The following is a 21,068-nucleotide window of genomic DNA, read 5'->3' on the forward strand; positions in this document are numbered from 1 at the left end:
AGACCAGCGGCGGGCGTCACAGCACTAACAGCAGCGTCAGGGTCCAGAGCCGGTTCTCTGTGGGGCGCAGGGGGAGAGGTGGGGGGCGCTCGCTCGTCCTCACACTCGTACCTCAGCTCGGGGACGGCGCCGGACACACAGCCCCCTCCAACAACCAGGCTGCTGCTGAATGTCTTACTCTGTACTGTAGACCAAACGTGTGTGTGTGTGTGTGTGTGTGTGTGTTTCCACGTGTGTCTTTACGTACTCTGCATGCCTTTTAAAAGATTATTATTATCATTATTATTATGGTTATTATTTTGGTTGTTGTTGTTGTTGTTTATTGTTCTACAGCTATTGTCCCCCCCCTCAGTCGCTTTTAATCAGGAGGACAGTGCAATCACTGAAAGTCCAGAGACGGTGTGTGTGTCCCCTCCGTGTCCTCGCTAACGTCTCTACCGTAGCTTTGTGACGCAGCTTTAAGCAAAAACAAGGGCCGCAAGCAATAAGCATCAGGGCTGGAGGGTGGTGGAGGGTCTCGTGTTTTCAGTCCCCACACCTTGACTTTGGGCAATGAAGGGACGGACCTGCCCTTTAACCCCCTGTAGCTGCCGTCACGCCCATATAAGGACATCTGCTCTTCTCTATGGGAAAGTGAATGGGATTTTCCCACCTGTGTCAATAAATGGCTATTAACAACATTAAAGGATCACTATGTAATATTTTTACCTTAAAATGACAGCTTCAAATTCATTGTGATGCTCCACTGAGCTGTAACAGTGAGAATAGAGCCTCTACTGTTGCTTCTCTGGACTCAACACTGAGGAGACTGTACTATGTAACTTTTGGAGGAGGGTAGGAAACCACCCCTCCTCTCCCCATTGATTTCAGTACAGTGCAGTAAAAATGTACTAGACTACATTTGGAGGCACAGGAACACACAAAAAATGTTACCTAGTGTTCCTTTAAATTCAGTAATAAATAGCTGTTAATAACGCTAAAGACCCCTTTGATGTTGAAGTTATTTCTAAGATAAAAGTCCCCATGTGGAGCACTGAAGTAACAGGCGTGGTACTGAGACACGAGAGCATTACGACCCCAGCCCTGATACTGGTGAGAAAACAATAAGGAATATTATATAATATTAATAAAATATAAGACGAGAGTGTACAGATATATTTTTATTTTCCTAATTTATAATTAGCCTAAATTAGCCTATTAGTACAAGTGCTTTAATCAGCTGTTGGACATCCATGCCTCTGAGACATTAAACCGTATACACTGACCACCCACACCATTAATACCACCTGCTCTGTACTGTGTGTACCCCTGGAAGCGCTGTAGCTGGTCTCTGACACCTAGATTTCAGCAGCTGAGAAATCTGTAGCCGAGCCTGAGGAATATTCATCGTGCTGTCCCTGAACAGTGTTAGCGGTGTGGCTAGGAGCGTTATCCTCCTTAAAGGGCCCAGTTAGAGGACACTGATGCCATGGAGGGGCGGTCTTAGTGAGCAAGTTTAGAGAGGTGGTATGGGGCAAAGAAACATGTGGTGACCCTCGCAGTGTGGCCCTGACCATTCATTTGGTGCCCTCCCCCTCAGCAGGGGGCAGTGTAACCAGTCCAGTGTTCCTCACTTCACTGAAGGGTGGTTTTAATCTTGTGGCTGATCAGTGTAAACAGAGAGTCAGCGGTAGGTGGACAGGCTTGGGTTAGTGGGCATCTGGTGTGTGGCGTATGAGTCAGGGCGCTGTTGTGATGGTTGGTGAAGTGTGTGAGTGTGTGTGTGTGTGTGTGTGTATTGTGTGTTCACACTCCCACTAGCCTGCAAATTAAGCACAAACCCCTTCTTTAATTCTAGCATTACTGTAGATATTTGTAAGCCATAAGCTGCAGACTGCTTTATGCCTTTGATTTCTCACGACTGTAGCTCAGCGTAGTGTAAACACAAACAGAAAACAACACGTGCAGTCGGTCGAGTCCACGTTTCCGACGCACTGTTGACGACGGAGCGCACAGGGTCAATAACAACACAATAATTACGATGTAAAAGTCTTCTGTACGAATCTGTAAACCATCTCTAACTCATTCAGACCAAACTGTAGTGTGTGTGTGTGTGTGTGTGTGTGTGTGTGTGTGTGTGTGTGTTTCATCACACAAGTGCATTTCTAACACTCCAAGGACACTGAAGAGAAACAAAAGTGTGCAATAATCTCTGCACCCATTGTTTAAATGACATGTGTATGTTGCTGGTAACATGACGCCACTGAACAGCTTCAACACTTTTGCAGGAGAACACTAGCTCAGTCTCTGTCTAACTATGACATTCACACTGGCGAGAACTGCTAATATCATAGACCTAATACTAGTCTTCAGGGGTGTCTGTTAGCTGCCATTGTAGATCTGTATGTTTAGCGTTCTCCTCCAAGCGTGTTGAGCCACTTTTGTTAGTAGCACTTAGCTTCTCGCCAGCTGGGGGCAGTGTGTGTTACTGTAGGGTGCGTCCAAATGCTGTGTCCCAAACTGTACCTCATTCACTACATGGTGCACTGTTTTGGGGTTCTGCCATTTTGTAGCAGTGTCTGAAAACAGCAGCGTATTGCACTCAAACAATCCCACTATGCACTGCAAAAGGTTGTGTGGAAACCATGTTCCCTAGCGGATCCCCTCAACACCCTGCGCTGTTTAGTAAAAACCCGCATTAGGTCGCGTCCAAATTCATTCACAACCCTGATGCTTTTAGTTGCTATAATAGTGCACTACGTAGTGAGTAATGTAGGGAATAGTGAACAGGGAGCCGATTGGGACACAGCGATAGATATGTGACATTTGATTTGTCCCTGGGAAAGAAGACAGCGATCTGTCCTCGCTCTGTGCGTCCAACGGGTGGCAGTAGAGTGTCCTCCACGAAGTGGAACGGCAACACGCTCCGACCTCCAGCAGGAAGTAGTCCCATCTGTTCAAACCTCTTTAATTCAAATCAGGCCGTTTTTCCATCATCGCTTGTTCTTTTGTGGGCGGAGCAACCTGGAAACGGTTGTCATAGCAACGGAGGCTGTGGTTGGACAAGCTTCACAGGACGTGGGTGAAAATACCATTCAGTGCATAGCAACAGTAACCAGGTCCCGACCGGAGGAAGGTGTTTAGTTTGTATTCAGTTTCTCTGTCTGTTTATTTGTTTATTATTGTTGTTATTTACAGATGTTCTCTCCGGTTCTGAAAGGAGGAGGGTCCAAGTATCGTTGGTCCTCCAGAATCCGGAGTGTGTTTATGATTCTGTTTTGATTCCGAAGGTTTATAAAGAAGCAGAGGGTCTTTTTTTCAGGGGTCCAGGTATTGATCTCTCAGTAATGGGTGCAGCTTTAACGGTTCGAGGTGGGAGTTTAATGAAGAAGCCACTGCTGTAGTTCCCTTCACCACCAGGTGGCAGTAAATAGAGGAAGTGTATATGGTTCTCTCTCTGTTCTTAGTGCCTGTTTAACTTTGTGTTTTGTTTACTGTTTAAATTCTGTATATTATTGATCTTCATCAATAAAACGAACGATGGGCGAGCGACTTTGACCTTTGTCCGGTTTATTTTTGAAGAAACACCTGCATCATCAGTGTCCACTCTCTGTCCACTCCCCACACTGCTATCCTCAGCTCTGCCCAGTGCTGCTGTGCTCCAGATGTTTCAGGTGGTGTTTCATTCCCTCAGCTGAATCTCATTTAATGTGGCATCGGTCAGATAAAACGAGCTCGTACTGAAAGGGTCACGGGGTTTGGTTGCCGTTTAAATGCTTAAGAAGCTGATATGGAACTTTTATTTTGACAGATGTGCAGCAGGTTATCTGTTGCCATGGTAATGCCACCGTTTGATGGTAAGAGCACAGGCACCCACAGTAGTGCATTAGGGGCGGTCTATCCCCAGCTAAAGGGGAGGAGGTGGGGCTTAGGTACCTTGCTCAAGGGCAATTCAGCTGTGGATGTTGAGGGAGGAGACAGTGCTCATCCTGCACAGCCCCACAGTTATTTTCCCTGCTGGTCCAAACCGACTTCGCTAACCTTGGGTCCACAGATGCCCCAGAGTGAGACACGACCCAATGACCAGGTGAGGACCACTGAACGAGGGAGTGGACTGTCACTTTAAACAAGGGAGAGGACAGGAAATGGTTAAACTGACTCACACAAAGTTGTATGTGATTTTTGCATCTGGAGACTTTTGCTGCACCTGGCAACCACGGCATTACCCCCCCCCCCACTGATTTGTGTGTTATTTTTTATCTGGTGGTCCTCTGACCTTTGCCCTTTCAGGACCAAAGACTGCGGGAGTGGGCGGGGTTTTGGGGGGGTTTCTGCCCACAGCAACAACTGACCAATCACAGCGCAGGACCTTATCTTGTTTGTGTGTTTGTGTTTAGCAAGCTGCTCAGTTTGATCAGGGCTGTGCCAGAAAAACCGTGCTGACCGTGCATTCACCACTAACACAAAGGTTTATTCACTGAACAGCCAAAAGATTGAGGCCAGCTTCTAGGTCTACAATTACAGACTGTAGTCCTGTATCTGTTGTTCTGCATACTTTAATACCTCCACTTCCCCCCTGTTCCTCAGCGCTCAGGACCCCCACAGAGCAGGTGTGATGTGGTGGTGGATCATTCTCAGCGCTGCAGTGACACTGACGTGGTGGTGGTGTGTTAGTGTGTGTTGTGCTGGTGTAGAGTGGATCAGACACAGCAGTGCTGCTGGAGTTTTTAACCCCTCAGTGTTTGGACTGAGAATAGAGCTACTGTCTCTGACTTTACATCTACAAGGTGGATTGATGAGGGAGGGGTGTCTAACAGAACGGACCCAGGGTTCGCAAACTCCAGCAGCGACTGCTGTGTCTGATCCACTCTACAGCAGCACCACACACACATTGTCTCCTCTGCGGGGGACTGGAGCATACATGGACAGGGAGGAAAGGGGCTAACAAAGGTACGCGTTGACAGTGAGGTGCCTTTAAGGCTTTGGGCGATGAGTGCATGGTTCCTGAGTGACCGGTTGACCATGTGACCTCCGCTGCTTTACTGGAAAATCTCAGTCACCCTCAGGGGGTGATATTTGGTCAGTATTGATCAGAGTTAATGATCTATGGAGCCAGTTAAGTAACACAGAGACAGAGAGAGTCCAGGGGACAGAGGACAGAGGGACAGAGAGAAAGAAGGCAAGAAAGAACGGACACAAAATGAGGATCATCCTGAGCTTGGTCCTCGCGCTGCTGCTGCAGGAGAGTGGACACGCCGTGAGTTCTGTTTCTGGTGTTGACCCCTGGGTCATTTCAACCGGTGCGTGTGTGTGTGTGGGGGGGGGCACAATAATACAGTGTTTTAGATATAAACCAAGGGAGGAGAGTGTTTTGATGTTGGTGACGCTGTGGACTGTAGGGAGTCAGAGGACATTCCAGTGGTGGTCAATGGAAGCAGGTGTTTCTGTCTCCTTCAGCCCCTGGTGAAGACAGGTCTAGGACATCAGCAGTGTGTTCAGAGCCACTGACCGTGGTCACTTTCTGTGAGGAGATGCTTTTAGAGTCAAAAATTCGGTTCCATTCATCTCCTCTGTCTCAGCTGGCTTTACAGTGAGATTAGTGTTTGTGGGTGTGTGTGGGTGTGTGGGTGTGCGGGTGGGTATGTGTGGGTGTGGGTGTGGGTATGTGGGTGTGTGTGGGGGTGGGTATGTGTGTGTGTGTGTGTGTGTGGGTGTGGGTATGTGTGTGTGTGTGTGTGGGTGTGTGTGTGTGGGTGTGGGTATGTGTGTGTGTGGGTATGTGTGTGTGTGTGTGTGTGTGTGTGGGTGTGGGGGTGGGTATGTGTGTGTGGGTGTTTGTGTGTGGGTGTGGGTGTGGGTATGTGTGTGTGTGGGTATGTGTGTGTGTGGGTGTGGGTATGTGTGTGTGTGGGTGTGTGGGTGTGCGGGTGGGGGTATGTGTGGGTGTGGGTATGTGGGTGTGTGTGGGGGTGGGTATGTGTGTGTGTGTGTGTGTGTGGGTGTGGGTATGTGTGTGTGTGTGTGGGTGTGTGTGTGTGGGTGTGGGTATGTGTGTGTGTGGGTATGTGTGTGTGTGGGTGTGGGTATGTGTGTGTGTGTGTGTGGGTGTGGGTGTGTGTGTGTGGGTGTGTGTGGGGGTGGGTATGTGTGGGTATGTGTGTGTGTGTGTGTTGTGTGTGTGGGTGTTTGTGTGTGGGTGTGGGTGTGTGTGTGTGGGTGTGTGTGGGGGTGGGTATGTGTGGGTGTGGGTATGTGTTTGTGTGTGTGTGTGGGTGTTTGTGTGTGGGTGTGTGGGTGTGGGTATGTGTGTGTGTGGGTGTTCAATTGTTCCCTTGTTCTCTTTGCCCCAGTTTAAATGGGAACCAAGGCTGCGTTATTCAGAGCTGAATATTGTCATTCGGAGCAGGACAGAGTCATAGTTAATCCACTGTTTACAGTGTGTTCAAAGTGATACTTGTGGAAAACCAAGATTTGTCACAGACCCAAAAACATTCCTTGAACGTTACTTGTGTTTTCACCTCAGAAAATGGAGAATGGATTCGCTGAGCCTTAACGCGTTAGTCTCTGAACTCTTTCTGGAGATTCTTTATCTCGACACTCCCTCAGATATTGTCGTGGTTTGTGCTGAAGAACCTGCTATTCCTGAGTTCCAGCTGGGAACTAACCATTCCGGGTCCAGAACCCATTTGTGTGGAAATGCACAGAACCGTTTAAATTAAAGTGTGTGCACAGAACCTGAACCAGTTCCACACTGGCAGAAAAGGGCTGTCAGGCACCCCCTGCTGTCCTGTAAGAGCTGGTATGGTTGCTAGGTTACCCGTGCATGTGGTGGAGTAATACCCGAAGAGCTCAGTCAGAGTGTGGGGTTGGAACTAACTGTGGTATAATCACAATGATGATAATCAACGTGGGTGTATTTTTAGGCAGTGGAAGAGGATCAGCGGTGTTCTTCTTTGAGTGTGTTAAGCTTGAGTGTGAGCACCACCTGGTTTGACATGTCTCAGAGACCTAGCCCAGGGGGCAGTGTAATGTTATATTCTAAATGCTGATTGTTCTGTTGATTCAGGACGACTCAGATCCTGTTCCTGCTGAACTTAGTGACAAACGCAGTGCTACTGGAGGAAGCCCAAGTGTCCACAGATCAGGCCCTCGCTCGAAGCCCCTCACTGACCCCTCAGCGCTGCTGGTGCAGGAGTGTTTAAAGGAGAAATACACTCATCTGTCTTGCAGTAAAGTGCTGTGTCGACCGTGGGAGCGCTGCATTTCAGGGAAGTGCTCGTGTAAACTGCCCTATCAGTGTCCACGCATTGGGAGGCCTGTGTGTGGACGGAACGACGTGTCATACATTTCCTTTTGCCAGGCACAGGCCTCTGCCTGCAGGAGCGGAAAAGCCACGTTCTCCCACATTGGACAAAACTGTGAAGGTGAGAGTGAGAGCGAGAGAGAGAGAGAGAGAGAGAGAGAGAGAGAGAGAGAGAGAGAGAGAGAGAGAGAGAGAGACCTATGTATACCTGAGCATGTGTATGTGTTTCAGAGAATCCTTTCCAGGTGAGTCTCAAGGAGCACAAAAAATATCAACTGGTTCAGGTGAAAACATTAGAGGGAAGCGCACTGATTTGTGGAGGCAAAACCTGGAATATGGCTGCAGCTAATGTCATCTGTCGAGATCAAGGAAAAGAAGCCAGGTAAGCCCACCTCTGCAGCCAGGTACTAACAAACTTACAATCAGCTACTCCCACTTTCATAGTAATATACACTCAAATAATAACACCTGTGCCAGATAATCCCACCCTTATAGTCAGGTTATCCCACCCTTATAGTCAGGTAATTACACCTGTACAACCAGGTAATCCCACCCTTATAGTCAGGTAATTACACCTGTACAACCAGGTAATCCCACCCTTATAGTCAGGTAATAACACCTGTACAACCAGGTAACCCCACCCTTATAGTCAGGTATTAACACCTGTACAACCAGGTAATCCCACCCTTATAGTCAGGTAATTACACCTGTACAACCAGGTAATCCCACCCTAATAGTCAGGTTATCCCTCCCTTATAGTCAGGTAATTACACCTGTACAACCAGGTAATCCCACCCTTATAGTCAGGTAATTACACCTGTACAACCAGGTAATCCCACCCTTATAGTCAGGTACTTACACCTGTACAACCAGGTAATCCCACCCTTATAGTCAGGTAATCCCACCCTTATAGTCAGGTAATAACACCTGTACAGCCAGGTAACCCCACCCTTATAGTCAGGTAATAACACATGTACAACTATGTAATCCCACTCTTATAGTCAGGTAATAACACCTGTACAACTATGTAATCCCACCCTTATAGTCAGGTAATAACACCTGTACAACTATGTAATCCCACCCTTATAGTCAGGTAATAACACATGTACAACTATGTAATCCCACTCTTATAGTCAGGTAATAACACCTGTACAACTATGTAATCCCACCCTTATAGTCAGGTAATAACACCTGTACAGCCAGGTAACCCCACCCTTATAGTCAGGTAATAACACCTGTACAACTATGTAATCCCACTCTTATAGTCAGGTAATAACACCTGTACAACTATGTAATCCCACCCTTATAGTCAGGTAATAACACCTGTACAACTATGTAATCCCACCCTTATAGTCAGGTAATAACACCTGTACAACCAGGTATTCCCACCCTTATAGTCAGATAATAACACCTGTACAGCCAGGTAATCCCACCCTTATAGTCAGGTAATAACAGCTTTACAGTCAGACAATCCCAACTGCACAAAAAGGTAATAATACAGGTAATCGTACCTTTACAGTCAGGTACTAACAATTTTACAGGTAGGTAATATAACCTTTACTATCAGTTAAAAACACCTGTACAGCCAGATAATCCTGCTAATTTCAGCCACATTCACTGTAAGGTCATTCCATATTTACACCCAGATACCCCCACCAGGTAATTTCAACTCTACACAAAGCTAATAGTACCTTGGCCATCAGATAGTTTCACCTTCACCTATCAGTTTCACACCTTCAAGGTAAGGTAATCCCCCCTGTTATAACAAAGAGATCCACTTTTACAGTGATCTCTATAAGTGTGGAATTCAAGCCTGTCTCTGCTTTTCTCTGGGAACCAGGGGAGCAGATGCTGCTCAGACGGTCAAGATGAAGGAGCTGGATGACTTTGGGAGGAGTGAGTGCATGAGTGTGAGCTGCACCGGGTCCGAGTTCTCTCTGGCCGAGTGCACCATCTACAAACCCAAGGCGGTGGGGGCGGACGATGACATTGCTCATGTAAAGTGCTACAAGGAGCCTAGAGGTAGCCCTCCTCAGTCACTCTGTGAACACTGCCTACAACTTCCCCAACCACACACTCAGAAACCCAGTCTCCAATAAGTGGAATGTAAACAAACCTGTAAAACTGGCTTTTATTCCATGCAAATTTTACTCTTTCTATTGGACCATTCACACCATGTAAGTAGCATGTGGTTTTAATTCAGCAACAACATATTTCATACATGGTTGTGATGCAACTGTCCCCTCCTCCAACAGCAGTTTAGCTCCAGATCCATATGCTGAAGTCATGTGGAGTGTCGCTCCTGAGCGCAGGAAGTCTGTAGTGCAGTAATAAAAGTGTTACACCTGAGATAATGTACAAATGTTGTGCTGCTCCTGGCTTTAGGGAAGAAAACGGATTAATGAAGCTTCCCAAAGTCCACTGTCCAATTAAAAACATGTATTGCCATTTTGTTAATTTTTAACTTACAGCATCATTTGAACACGCCATCTTCACACTGTGTGAAACTTTCATGAGGAATGGACCAATAGAAATGTTCCAAAATTACTCTGAATTAAATCTTTTTCTACTGAACTTCGCTGAAGAAGGTTTTTTCCTTCTCCCGTAAAATGACTATTTTTGGAAGATACACATTTTTAACTGGTCAGCGATGATATGCCAGGGATTTTTTGAGACAAAATGCATTTTTAAAAAACTAATATAAATATAAATATAACAGTGGAGCAGCAGGTAGTGTCTCTGTCACAGCTTGTTACACCTGCATGTGGCTACATTATAAAAAATAACTCCAGGTTCAGTCTAATGTAAGGCAGGTAAATTTCAAACGTGTTATCAGTTACACTCTCTGGTTTTTGTTTGTTATTTTTTTTAATCTCAGTTGTAGATGTGCGTTCAAAGTTCCACTGTGTGAATGAGAAGTGGATTCCTCTGGATCACACCTGTGATGGAGTCAACGACTGTGTAGATAACAGTGATGAGATGTGCTGCAAAGGTACTGATGTATTTTATATAATGAACATTATATAGGTTGCTCTGGCCTGGCGGGTCCTATAAGGAATTACCTGTTTCTGAAAAAGACGTCAGCTAAAAGGTAGCATACGACACTCCAAAATGTGGTCCTGTGTTTCAGTGTTAATGACGTCTCTGGTGTGTGTGTGTGTGTGTGTGTGTGTGTCTGTGTGTATGTTCAGGTTGCCGTGGTGATTCGTTCCACTGTAAATCTGGAGTGTGTATTCCATTAGAGGCTGTTAGTGATGGGATTAGAGATTGCCTCGGAGGAGAAGACGAACTGGAAATACCTGTTCAAACCCGTGAGATTCATTCACTTCTGTTTTCCCTTTCTGTTTCTCTTTCAACACACGCAGTAGATTTGATTAGATTAGATTTGAGATTAGATTAAATTTGAGATTAAATTGGATTAGATTGGACTTGATTAGAATAGAAATTAGATTAGATCTTAAAGCATAAGTTAGATTGACTAGAGATTAAACTTGATTAGAGCTTCAATTAGAGTAGACTGGACAAGAAATTAGATTGGATAATATTAGATAAAATTAGAGATTAGATTAGAGCTTCACTTTGTTTAGATTGGATTACATTATATTTGATTAGATTAGAGATTCAATTGTGTTAGATTAAATAACGTTAGAGATTAGAGGTTAGGTAAAATAAGATTAGAGTTTAGATAGGATTAGATTATATAAAATTAGAGATTATATTTGATTAGACTTTGATTAGATTGGACTAGAAATTAGATTGGATTACATTATATTAGATTTCAGATTAGATTAGAGATTATATTAGAAAAGAGCATCTGTTAGATTAGATTAGATTACATTAGCTTTTAATGGTGAAGTTGACATTCTCCGGTAATTTTACATGTAGAAAAATGCTATAATACATTTTATTATAAAGATGAATGTGTGAATATATAGTTGCTGAATGTGTGAATATATAAAGATGAATGTGTGAATATATAAAGATGAATGTGTGAGTATATAAAGATGAATGTGTGAGTATTTAAAGATGAATGTGTGAATATATAAAGATGAATGTGTGAGTATATAAAGATGAATGTGTGAGTATATAACGCTGTAATGATCTCTGTGTTAATACCAGGAGCCCCAGCCAAGCCGAAGCCAGATGAAGGTAAAAGCTTTGTCTGTTTCTGAGCTGCATCTCCTCTGTGTGTGTTCTGTTCAGGTAGCTCACTCATTTCTGTGTGTGTGTGTGTGTGTGTGTGTGTTCTGCTACCAGACGCCGGCTCACAGTCACCCACCAAGCCTGAGGAAAGAGGTTAGCGTCTGCCATCACACACAGACACACACATTAGCGGCTTACGACTGGGAATATATAAAGATGAATGTGTGAGTATTTAAAGATGAATGTGTAAGTAATTAAAGATGAATGTGTGAGTATATAAAGATGAATGTGTGAGTAATTAAAGATGAATATGTGAATATATAAAGAAGAATGAGTGAATATATAATGATGAATGTGTGAGTATAAAGATGAATGTGTGAATATATAAAAAAGATTGTGTGAGTATATAAAGATGAATGTGTGAATATATAAATATGAATGTGTAAGTAATTAAAGATGAATATGTGAGTATATAAAGATGAATGTGTGAGTAATTAAAGATGAATATGTGAATATATAAAGAAGAATGAGTGAATATATAATGATGAATGTGTGAGTATAAAGATGAATGTGTGAATATATAAAAAAGATTGTGTGAGTATATAAAGATGAATGTGTGAGTATATAAAGATGAATGTGTGAATATATAAATATGAATGTGTAAGTAATTAAAGATGAATGTGTGAATATATAAAGATGAATGTTTGAGTATATAAAGAAGATTGTGTGAGTATATAAAGAAGAATGAGTGAATATATACAGATGAATGTGTGAATATAAAGATGAATGTGTTAATATATAAAGATGATTGTGTGAGTATATAAAGATGAATGTGTGAATATATAAAGATTCATTCATTCATTCATTATCTGTAACCCTTATCCAGTTCAGGGTTGCAGTAAGTCCAGGGCCTTCCAGGAATCATTTGGCGCAAGGCGGGAATACAACCTGGAGGGGGCGCCAGTCCTTCACAGGGCAACACAGACACACACTCACATTCACTCACACACTCACACCTACGGACACTTTTGAGTCGCCAATCCACCTACCAACATGTGTTTTTGGACTGTGGGAGGAAACGGGAGCACCCGGAGGAAACCCACGCAGACACAGAGAGAACACACCACACTCCTCACAGACAGTCACCCGGATGAAACCTACGCAGACACAGAGAGAACACACCACACTCCTCACAGACAGTCACCCGGAGCAGGAATCGAACCCACAACCTCCAGGCCCCTGGAGCTGTGTGACTGCGACCCCTACCTGCTGCTCCACCATGCCGCCCATATATAAAAATGAATGTGTGAATATATAAAAATGAATGTGTGAATACAGATGAACGTGTTAATATATAAAGATGAATGTGTGAATATATAAAGATGAATGTGTGAGTATATAAAGAAGATTGAGTGATTTTATAAAGATGAATGTGTGAGTATTTAAAGATGAATGTGTGAATATATAAAGATGAATGTGTGAATATATAAAGATGAATGTGTGAGTATTTAAAGATGAACGTGTGAATATATAAAGATGAATGTGTGAGTATATAAAGAGGAATGTGTGAGTATTTAAAGATGCATGTGTGAGTATTTAAAGATGAATGTGTGAGTATATAAAGATGATTGTGTGAATATATAAAGATGAATGTGTGAATATATAAAGATGAATGTGTGAACATATAAAGATGAATTTGTGAGTATTTAACGATGAATGTGTGAATATATAAAGATGAATGTGTGAATATATAAAGATGAATGTGTGAGTATATAAAGAGGAATGTGTGAGTATTTAAAGATGAATGTGTGAATATATAAAGATGAATGTGTGAACATATAGATGAATGTGTGAGTATTTAAAGATGAACGTGTGAATATATAAAGATGAATGTGTGAATATATAAAGATGAATGTGTGAGTATATAAAGATGAATGTGTGAGTATTTAAAGATGAATGTGTGAATATATAAAGATGAATGTGTGAACATATAAAGTCTAATGTGTGAGTATATAAAGATGAATGTGTGAATATATAAAGATGAATGTGTGAATATATAAAGATGAATGTGTGAAGATATAAAGATGAATGTGTGAATATATAAATATGAATGTGTGAACATATAAAGTCTAATGTGTGAGTATATAAAGATGAATGTGTGAATATATAAAGATGAATGTGTGAATATATAAAGATGAATCTGTAAATATATTAAGATGAATGTGTGAATATATAAAGATGAATGTGTGAGTATATAAAGATGAATGTGTGAGTATTTAAAGATGAATGTGTGAATATATAAAGATGAATGTGTGAATATATAAAGATGAATGTGTGAGTATATAAAGATGAATGTGTGAGTATTTAAAGATGAATGTGTGAGTATATAAAGATGAATGTGTGAATATATAAAGATGAATGTGTGAATATATAAAGATGAATCTGTAAATATATTAAGATGAATGTGTGAATATATAAAGATGAATGTGTGAGTATATAAAGATGAATGTGTGAGTATTTAAAGATGAATGTGTGAATATATAAAGATGAATGTGTGAATATATAAAGATGAATGTGTGAGTATATAAAGATGAATGTGTGAGTATTTAAAGATGAATGTGTGAATATATAAAGATGAATGTGTAAATATATTAAGATGAATGTGTGAATATATAAAGATGAATGTGTGAGTATATAAAGATGAATGTGTGAGTATTTAAAGATGAATGTGTGAATATATAAAGATGAATGTGTGAATATATAAAGATGAATGTGTGAGTATATAACGCTGTAATGATCTCTGTGTTAATACCAGGAGCCCCAGCCAAGCCGAAGCCAGATGAAGGTAAAAGCTGCTTTGTCTGTTTCTGAGCTGCATCTCCTCTGTGTGTGTTCTGTTCAGGTAGCTCACTCATTTCTGTGTGTGTGTGTGTGTGTGTGTGTGTGTGTGTGTGTTCTGCTACCAGACGCTGGCTCACAGTCACCCACCAAGCCTGAGGAAAGAGGTTAGCGTCTGCCATCACACACAGACACACACATTAGCGGCTTACGACTGGGACTGGGTAATCTGCGAAAAACTAGGTTGCGGCATCACCCCTTATAACCTCAGCCCCAGTGGGCGGGGCTAAACCGCGGTAGGCAGGATGTGGCTGTTAGGTTTTTATAGCAGATCATGTTTGTAAGGAGCTTGTCAGGTCCCATTGTAAACAACCCTCTCTCTCTCTCTCTCTCTCTCTCTCTCTCTCTCTCTCTCTCCCTCTCTCTCTCTCGCATCTGCGCAGTCGTTCCTGAAGAAGCGCAGCCGGATGAAGGTAAACGTTCATGAGTTAAATTCACTGCTCTTACCCAATGAGGCTCACTCCCTGCTCTTTGTGTCACTCACACCTTAGCTTCTGGCTCAGATTTACAGCAAGAGCCTGAGGAAATACGTTAGTACACACACACACACACACACACACACACACACACACACACACACACACACACACTTCCGTTTCTTTCCATTGCATTTAAATAGCTGACTGTTTTTTCTTTTTTTTTCCTGTCTTCATATTTCAGGTTCTAGTTCACAGTCACACACCGGCCCTGAAAAAGAAGGTACACACACACACACACACACACACACACACACACACACACACACACACAGAGTTTGTATCTATAAATAGTGTGGGCGTTCATTTTTATAGAAATCTCACCCCAAACCTGACCCCGACCTTCACTAAGACCCTGATCATTAAAACGGTTCCACGTTCAGAATCTGTTTCAACATCAGGACATCGGCCTCTAGGCCTTTCTCAGACTGCGCCGTCACTGGCCAAAACTAAACTAAACAAACAAACAAACAACAACAAATAACAACAACAACAAATAATAATAATACTTGGTCCCACCCTGTGCCTTTAATGATCTCTTAATTAAAGGATTTTAAATTATCCTGCAGTTCATATCTCCACCTGTAGTGGGCAGTGAGGCTCATGGTTTTTATTTTGTAGCTCAAACCTCCACGTCTCTCTGAGATCGCCAAGATGTTCAGGGCCATGTGGGGGATTCATATCTGACCCTGACCCCCCCAACCTCACACACACACACACACACACACACACTCCCTAATTTGTGTTGTGTTTATTTAGACAGCTGACAGTTTTCTCTGTGTCTTAATTCTTCAGATTCAAGCTCATCGTCACACACCAGCCCTGAAAAAGAAGGTACACACACACACACACACACACACACACACACACACACACTAATTTGTTGTCGGCTCATTTAAACAGCCAAATATTTTCTCACTGTTTCAGGTTCTAGCTCACCATCACACACCAGCCCTATAAAAGAAGGTAAGAAGGCACACACACAGCCACACACACACACACACACACACACACACACACACACACACACACTGATATGTTATGTCTTTGTTTTCCAGAGATTTGGTCGAGTGTGAAGAATGGTAAAGAGCTCATTATCTTCAGTCCAACTTTTCCAGCACAAACTCTGTAGATCAGCACTAACACACACGGCTGTCCTGTGTGTGTGTGTGTGTGTGTGTGTGTGTGTGTGTGTGTGTGTGTGTGTGTGCATCAGACACTCTGAAAGACCGTAAACACATTGAGAGTCAGCTGGAGTGTGGGATTCCCAACCTGGACTACGTTTACAAGGCGGAGGAGACCCGGAGAGTCCGTAGGAAGCGAGTGGTGGGAGGAGAGGAGGCGTTACCGGTCAGTTTACTGCACTGTGCTTTTCCACCGCAGGGTCCTCACTCGACTCGCCTCGACTAATCTGCTCCTCCAGCAGGTGAATCAGGTCCTGGTTCTGGAAGCGGGTTCTTGTTTAGTGGCTGTTCTCTCGTGGTTCAGAGCGAGTCGAGTAGGGACTAAACCGTGGCGTGTAAACCTTGCAGAGCGCTGATCGTCCAGAGAGAGTCGTCACTCTACGCCACGCAACGCAGACGACCAGCACCAACTCTCCATCTGTAAAATCTCCAGCTGCAGCAGAGATCACGTTTGTTTTTATCCGACTCACGACGGCAGCTCGTAAAATGACGCCGTGGTCTTTTGAAGAGGTTCAAACGCTCCTTGGATCGGTGGCCGACGAAAGAATCCAGCGAGAGCTGGACGCTGCAACAAGGAAGGAACACACTCTACTGATCTGTCTGAACTGATGACGGAGCTGTGTTCAGTCCCAAACAACAACAACACGCCGATACACCATGAGTAAACACCGCTTAACGTTACCACCGCCGTTGTTGTGGTTTCCAAAGACCACTGTTCCCCTTAGAGACGATACATTTCAGGGGGGAGTTGTGGGAGTGGAAAGGGACCAGGGACAAGGCGAGTCGAGTCGGGACCATGCAGTGGAAATAAGGTCTGTTTGAACTGGATGTTGATCTCCATGTGAGTTGCATCTTCACCTGTTGGTGACCTTTTTCTTGTTGCAGACTCAGATTCAGTGGCAGGTGGCGGTGCAGGAGGATGGTAGTGTCCACTGCGGGGGGGCGTACCTGGGGGGCTGCTGGGTCCTCACCGCCGCCCACTGCGTCAGGTAAGCGGTCACAGGAGTCCAGGCTGAAACACGCAGCCATGGTTTATTCGGCTCCACTGAGCACGAGGCAGTAGTCCTGCATCTGTTGCTCTGCATACTTTTTTAGCCCCCCCTTACTCCCAGTTCTATATGGATATATGGTGGATCAGACACAGCAGTGCTGCTGGAGTTTTTAAACCCTATGTCCACTCACTGTCCACTCTATGAGACACTCCTATGTTTTTGGATGGTGAACTATTCTCAGGGGTTTAAAAACTCCAGCAGCACTGCTGTGTCTGATCCACTCTACACCAGCACAACACACACTAACACACCACCACCACGTCAGTGTCACTGCAGCGCTGAGAATGATCCACCACCACATCACACCTGCTCTGTGGGGGTCCTGAGCGCTGAGGAACAGGGGGAAAGGGGGGTGAATAATGCACACAGAGCACGTGAAGTGAAGCTGAAAGTGGACACTGAGAAGGTGGTTTTAATGTTGTGATGGTGTGTGTGTGTGTGTGTGTGTGTGTGTGTGTGTATGTATGCACGCGCAGGCAGAAACCGCAGGCGTTCCACATCAAGTTCTCTCTGTGGAAGAAGCTCTCCCGCCAGAACACCACGGACATCGCCCCCGTGAAGAGAATCATCATCCACGAGGACTACGACCCCCGCACGTACAAGAACGACATCGCCCTGATTCAGCTGGAGGAGATGCCAATCGAGAAGGTGTGTCTGAAGCCCAACCCCGCCGTCCGCTCCGTGTGCGTGCCCTGGTCCACGCAGCAGTTCCAGCACGGGGACACCTGCACCATCTCCGGCTGGGGGCGGAACAAAGGTAGCACCATCCCCACATAAGCCACTGCCCTGTGACGGGGCTCTCACCGATGAACTCAGGCAGGGTGTGAGCGGTCAGTCGAGGCGTCTCAGGGGCCACACTGTGATGGTCATCATGTTTTGGTCACTGTCCAATACTCAGGTCTTGTGGGGTGTTACAGGTGTGCAGTGGTCAGTAACGACCAACAGTGAGCGAAGGAAGGTCCACCAACAGGGGGCACTGTAACCACGCTGTGGAAAATACGTCAGAAAAAACTATGGTAAAATATAGGAATCACAGTATAGAAAATTACAGTCTGCTTTGTTTGTAAACTGTAAATTTGACAGGTAATAAAACAAGGAGATAGGTACAAAGCCACACTGCGAATAAACAAGCTGTGTACAGCCCCAAACATGCACTCCTCCCACACCTGGGCCACGTCTAAAACCCAATTTAAACTTCTGAGTCGACCCTACGCCGCGGGCTGACGTGCACCTCTCCAGAAACGTAACTACATTTCTGTGATTGGTCAGAAATCAGACGGACATTGTTTATGTTGAACCAAAGTAGTACAGAACTATGAGCTCCTCTCCTCCACACACAGAGACACAGACAGAGCAGCACTTTCACAGAGACCTCCTCAGACACGGGGTGGGCTTCAGACGTTAATAAAAACCTCGAACAAAGGGAAAAAAAATAGACGAGAAGCAAAACCATGCTGCTTTGCGTTAGTTTCTTTCCTGGCGCCTCATGTGAAGTCTGCTGTGTCCCAAACAACTCCCTACACCCTACATAGTGCACTTTAAAAGTTTATAAAAGTAACTCTACTACATTGTGTGCTACAGAGTGTAGAGAAAGGTGTTTGAGGTTCAGCCCCTAGTGGTGTGGCAGTGTAATTGCAGAGCGACACAGACCCCAGCGCTGGAGAGTATACGCTCACAGTGCCATAACGCCTCTAAAGGGTTAATGTATTTAACAGAGACAATGTGTTTTTCACAAAAAATAGATGCAACAGTTAAAGTGCAGAACAGTTCTGTTATAAACAAGTGTCTTTTACGTCTTTGATTCCAGAGGGGTCTCTCATCACTGTGAGTACGGCTCTCCTCAGACAGGCTCGATTTTACCGTGTCTTTACTGTTTCATGCAACTGATTACAACCCCGTGGTGTGTGTGTGTGTGTGTGTGTGTAGAGGGAGGTGCTATCAACACTCTGAAATGGGCCAACGTCACGATTATCAGAAACTGCAAGGAGTACCACAAGGACAAAATCTTTGAGGGAATGGAGTGTGCAGGTACGTGTGTGTGTGTGTGTGTGTGTGTGTGTGTGTGTATTAAATATGAAAGTGACCTCTTGCGCTCCCACTTACAAATGGCTGTTGCGTCACTGGGGCACAGATGTGTTTTGGGACCGGATGTACAAAGGGTTTAATGAGTGTATGAGTGTGTGTGTGTGTGTGTGTGTGTGTGTGTGTGTTAATGTGTATGTATGCCAGGGGTCTATATCATTGTGTTTATACCTGTTTACACACATTGTGAGGACTTGTCGTCCTTGCGGGGACCTCCATCTACTATGGAACGTCCCCACAATACACAGAAACATGATTTTGTGTGTGTGATAAATATGAAAGACTGTGCCCTGCCCCCCTCCGCCCTCAGGTGACCTGCAAGGAAAGGTGGACTCGTGCCAGGGCGACTCCGGGGGTCCGCTGGTGTGCAAGGACGCCAGTGGCCTGTCGTACGTGTGGGGGATCGTGAGCTGGGGGGAGAAGTGCGGGGAGGTGGGTTACCCTGGCGTTTACACTCAAGTTGCCCACTACTTCGAATGGATCCGCTTCCACACCGGCTGGCAGGCGGTCACCAAGTTCAACCACTGAGGAGGAGCAGGACCACACCGAGCACCCCTCTGTCCTCACAGACCAGGGCAGTACACTCGGAGGATGGGTTTCACTCCGTCACCTCGTTATGTTTAAGACTGCAGTCCTGTGTATTTTCATTAAAACATCCATTAAAATATTCTCTGACAAACAACTGACCCGTCTGTCTCTGTCTGCCCCAGGGGCTCCAGAGTGTGGCTCTGTGGTGACCTCTGGTGGCCACACACTGTAGAGTAAGCCAAAACATTAAAAGCACATTTTTTTCCTCTCCGCAATTCAAGATTGTTGTGCTGGTGTAGAGTGGATCAGACACAGCAGTGCTGCTGGAGTTTTTAAACCCTGTGTCCACTCTCTGAATCAGATTTGTGCCAAAAAGAATCTGTGCGCGAGCACTCTTCTCGCAGGTTTTCTCAGGGGTGCCTTCCCATTGGCTAATGAGATTTTGAGTGACAACTCAGTGCACCGGACATTGTTCAGAGACAAACAGGTGTGTTTTCACAGTCATTTAGAGGCAACTACCTCAATCTCAATCTACATTGATGTCTTTGCAGGTGTAGAACAGTAAATCACAGAGAGTTGGTGTTTCTGTAAAATCCCCACTGTGTCTCTCTCACTGCTGAGCTGCATTGTGGAGGACGCACGTGCAGTCCAAAATACCTTGGACACTGAGATGTCACTTAAAATCTCACTAGCCAATGGGAAGGCACCCCTGAGAGAACCCGCACACGCGAGAGGTTTGTGCCAAAACTGCTCGCAAAACTCAGGGATCAGTTGCAAAAAACTGAGAGCTCACGCAGAGAACTCAGAGCTCACGTGCAGAACCCAGAGCTCACGCGCAGAACCCAGAGCTCACGCGCAGAACCCAGAGCTCACGCGCAAAAGTCATGGAGCAAATGTCAGAACTGGATATTTAAGTTATAAGTTTTAAATGATTTTTTGTGCGATTCTTTTTGGCACAAATCTGATTCCATAGAGGGGGGGTAACAAAGTATGCAGAGCAACAGACAGAGTGCCCCCATGTGGACAGTGAGTGTAGAAACAAGTGGTGGTTTTAATATTATGGCTGAGTGGAGTATATATGATCTCAGGTTTGGAAGCTTTCAGGGCTGGAGGGAGATGCCGGGGAGAGGGCGTGTCCTCCGTGTGCTGCTCTCGGGCGTCGCCGGTGACTCAGGCCGAGATTAGAGCATCAGTCAGCTCCAGATTACGGCCTGAAGCCAAGCGAAAAGAAAGTGTTTACCCAGCGCCGAGGCAGAGCCCTGGAGCTGCTCGCTGTTGACTGAAGGCGAGAAGGTTTTTCAGGTTCGACCGCGTCGGTCTTTGCTGACCTCAGCGTGGAGGACTACAGGGTTATTTTAGCACCAAACACACCTTACCTGACCTCCAGCTGAGCCCTTCACACCCACAGTGCCTCCATTATGCA

The 21,068-nt window shown here is 44.7% G+C and overlaps 2 protein-coding genes across 2 annotated transcripts in view; both read left to right on the forward strand.

Annotated features, from left to right (window-relative positions):
• Nucleotides 1–3,524, forward strand: part of LOC136696814 (tetratricopeptide repeat protein 39B) — a 19,237-nt gene extending 15,713 nt beyond the window's left edge. The window contains exon 19 of the mRNA XM_066671510.1: nt 1–3,524. This exon is cut by the window's left edge and continues 174 nt beyond it. The gene's annotated coding sequence lies outside the window, so the exon portion shown is untranslated.
• A 1,593-nt stretch (nt 3,525–5,117) lies between these two features.
• Nucleotides 5,118–19,782, forward strand: cfi (complement factor I). The gene is made up of 20 exons (XM_066671497.1): nt 5,118–5,236; nt 7,046–7,403; nt 7,514–7,664; nt 9,123–9,304; nt 10,161–10,274; nt 10,474–10,593; nt 11,402–11,431; nt 11,540–11,578; nt 14,241–14,270; nt 14,392–14,430; nt 14,707–14,736; nt 14,984–15,022; nt 15,595–15,633; nt 15,727–15,765; nt 15,858–15,881; nt 16,016–16,149; nt 16,869–16,972; nt 17,512–17,792; nt 18,962–19,063; nt 19,428–19,782. Exons 1-20 carry the CDS (start codon nt 5,180–5,182, stop codon nt 19,643–19,645), a joined length of 2,130 nt encoding a protein of 709 aa, XP_066527594.1. The 5' UTR covers nt 5,118–5,179; the 3' UTR covers nt 19,646–19,782.
• The last annotated feature ends 1,286 nt before the right edge of the window (nt 19,783–21,068 follow it).

This window comes from Hoplias malabaricus, chromosome 5 (assembly GCF_029633855.1).
Source record: "Hoplias malabaricus isolate fHopMal1 chromosome 5, fHopMal1.hap1, whole genome shotgun sequence".
In the NCBI taxonomy this organism is placed as follows: domain Eukaryota; kingdom Metazoa; phylum Chordata; class Actinopteri; order Characiformes; family Erythrinidae; genus Hoplias; species Hoplias malabaricus.

Excerpts from the sequence above, each read along its gene's own strand:
- cfi (XM_066671497.1), top strand. The coding sequence starts at position 5,180 with ATGAGGATCATCCTGAGCTTGGTCCTCGCGCTGCTGCTGCAGGAGAGT. Across the intron at positions 11,432-11,539 it reads CAAGCCGAAGCCAGATGAAG|ACGCCGGCTCACAGTCACCC; the intron begins GTAAAAGCTTTG and ends TTCTGCTACCAG. Across the intron at positions 16,150-16,868 it reads GAGGAGAGGAGGCGTTACCG|ACTCAGATTCAGTGGCAGGT; the intron begins GTCAGTTTACTG and ends TTCTTGTTGCAG.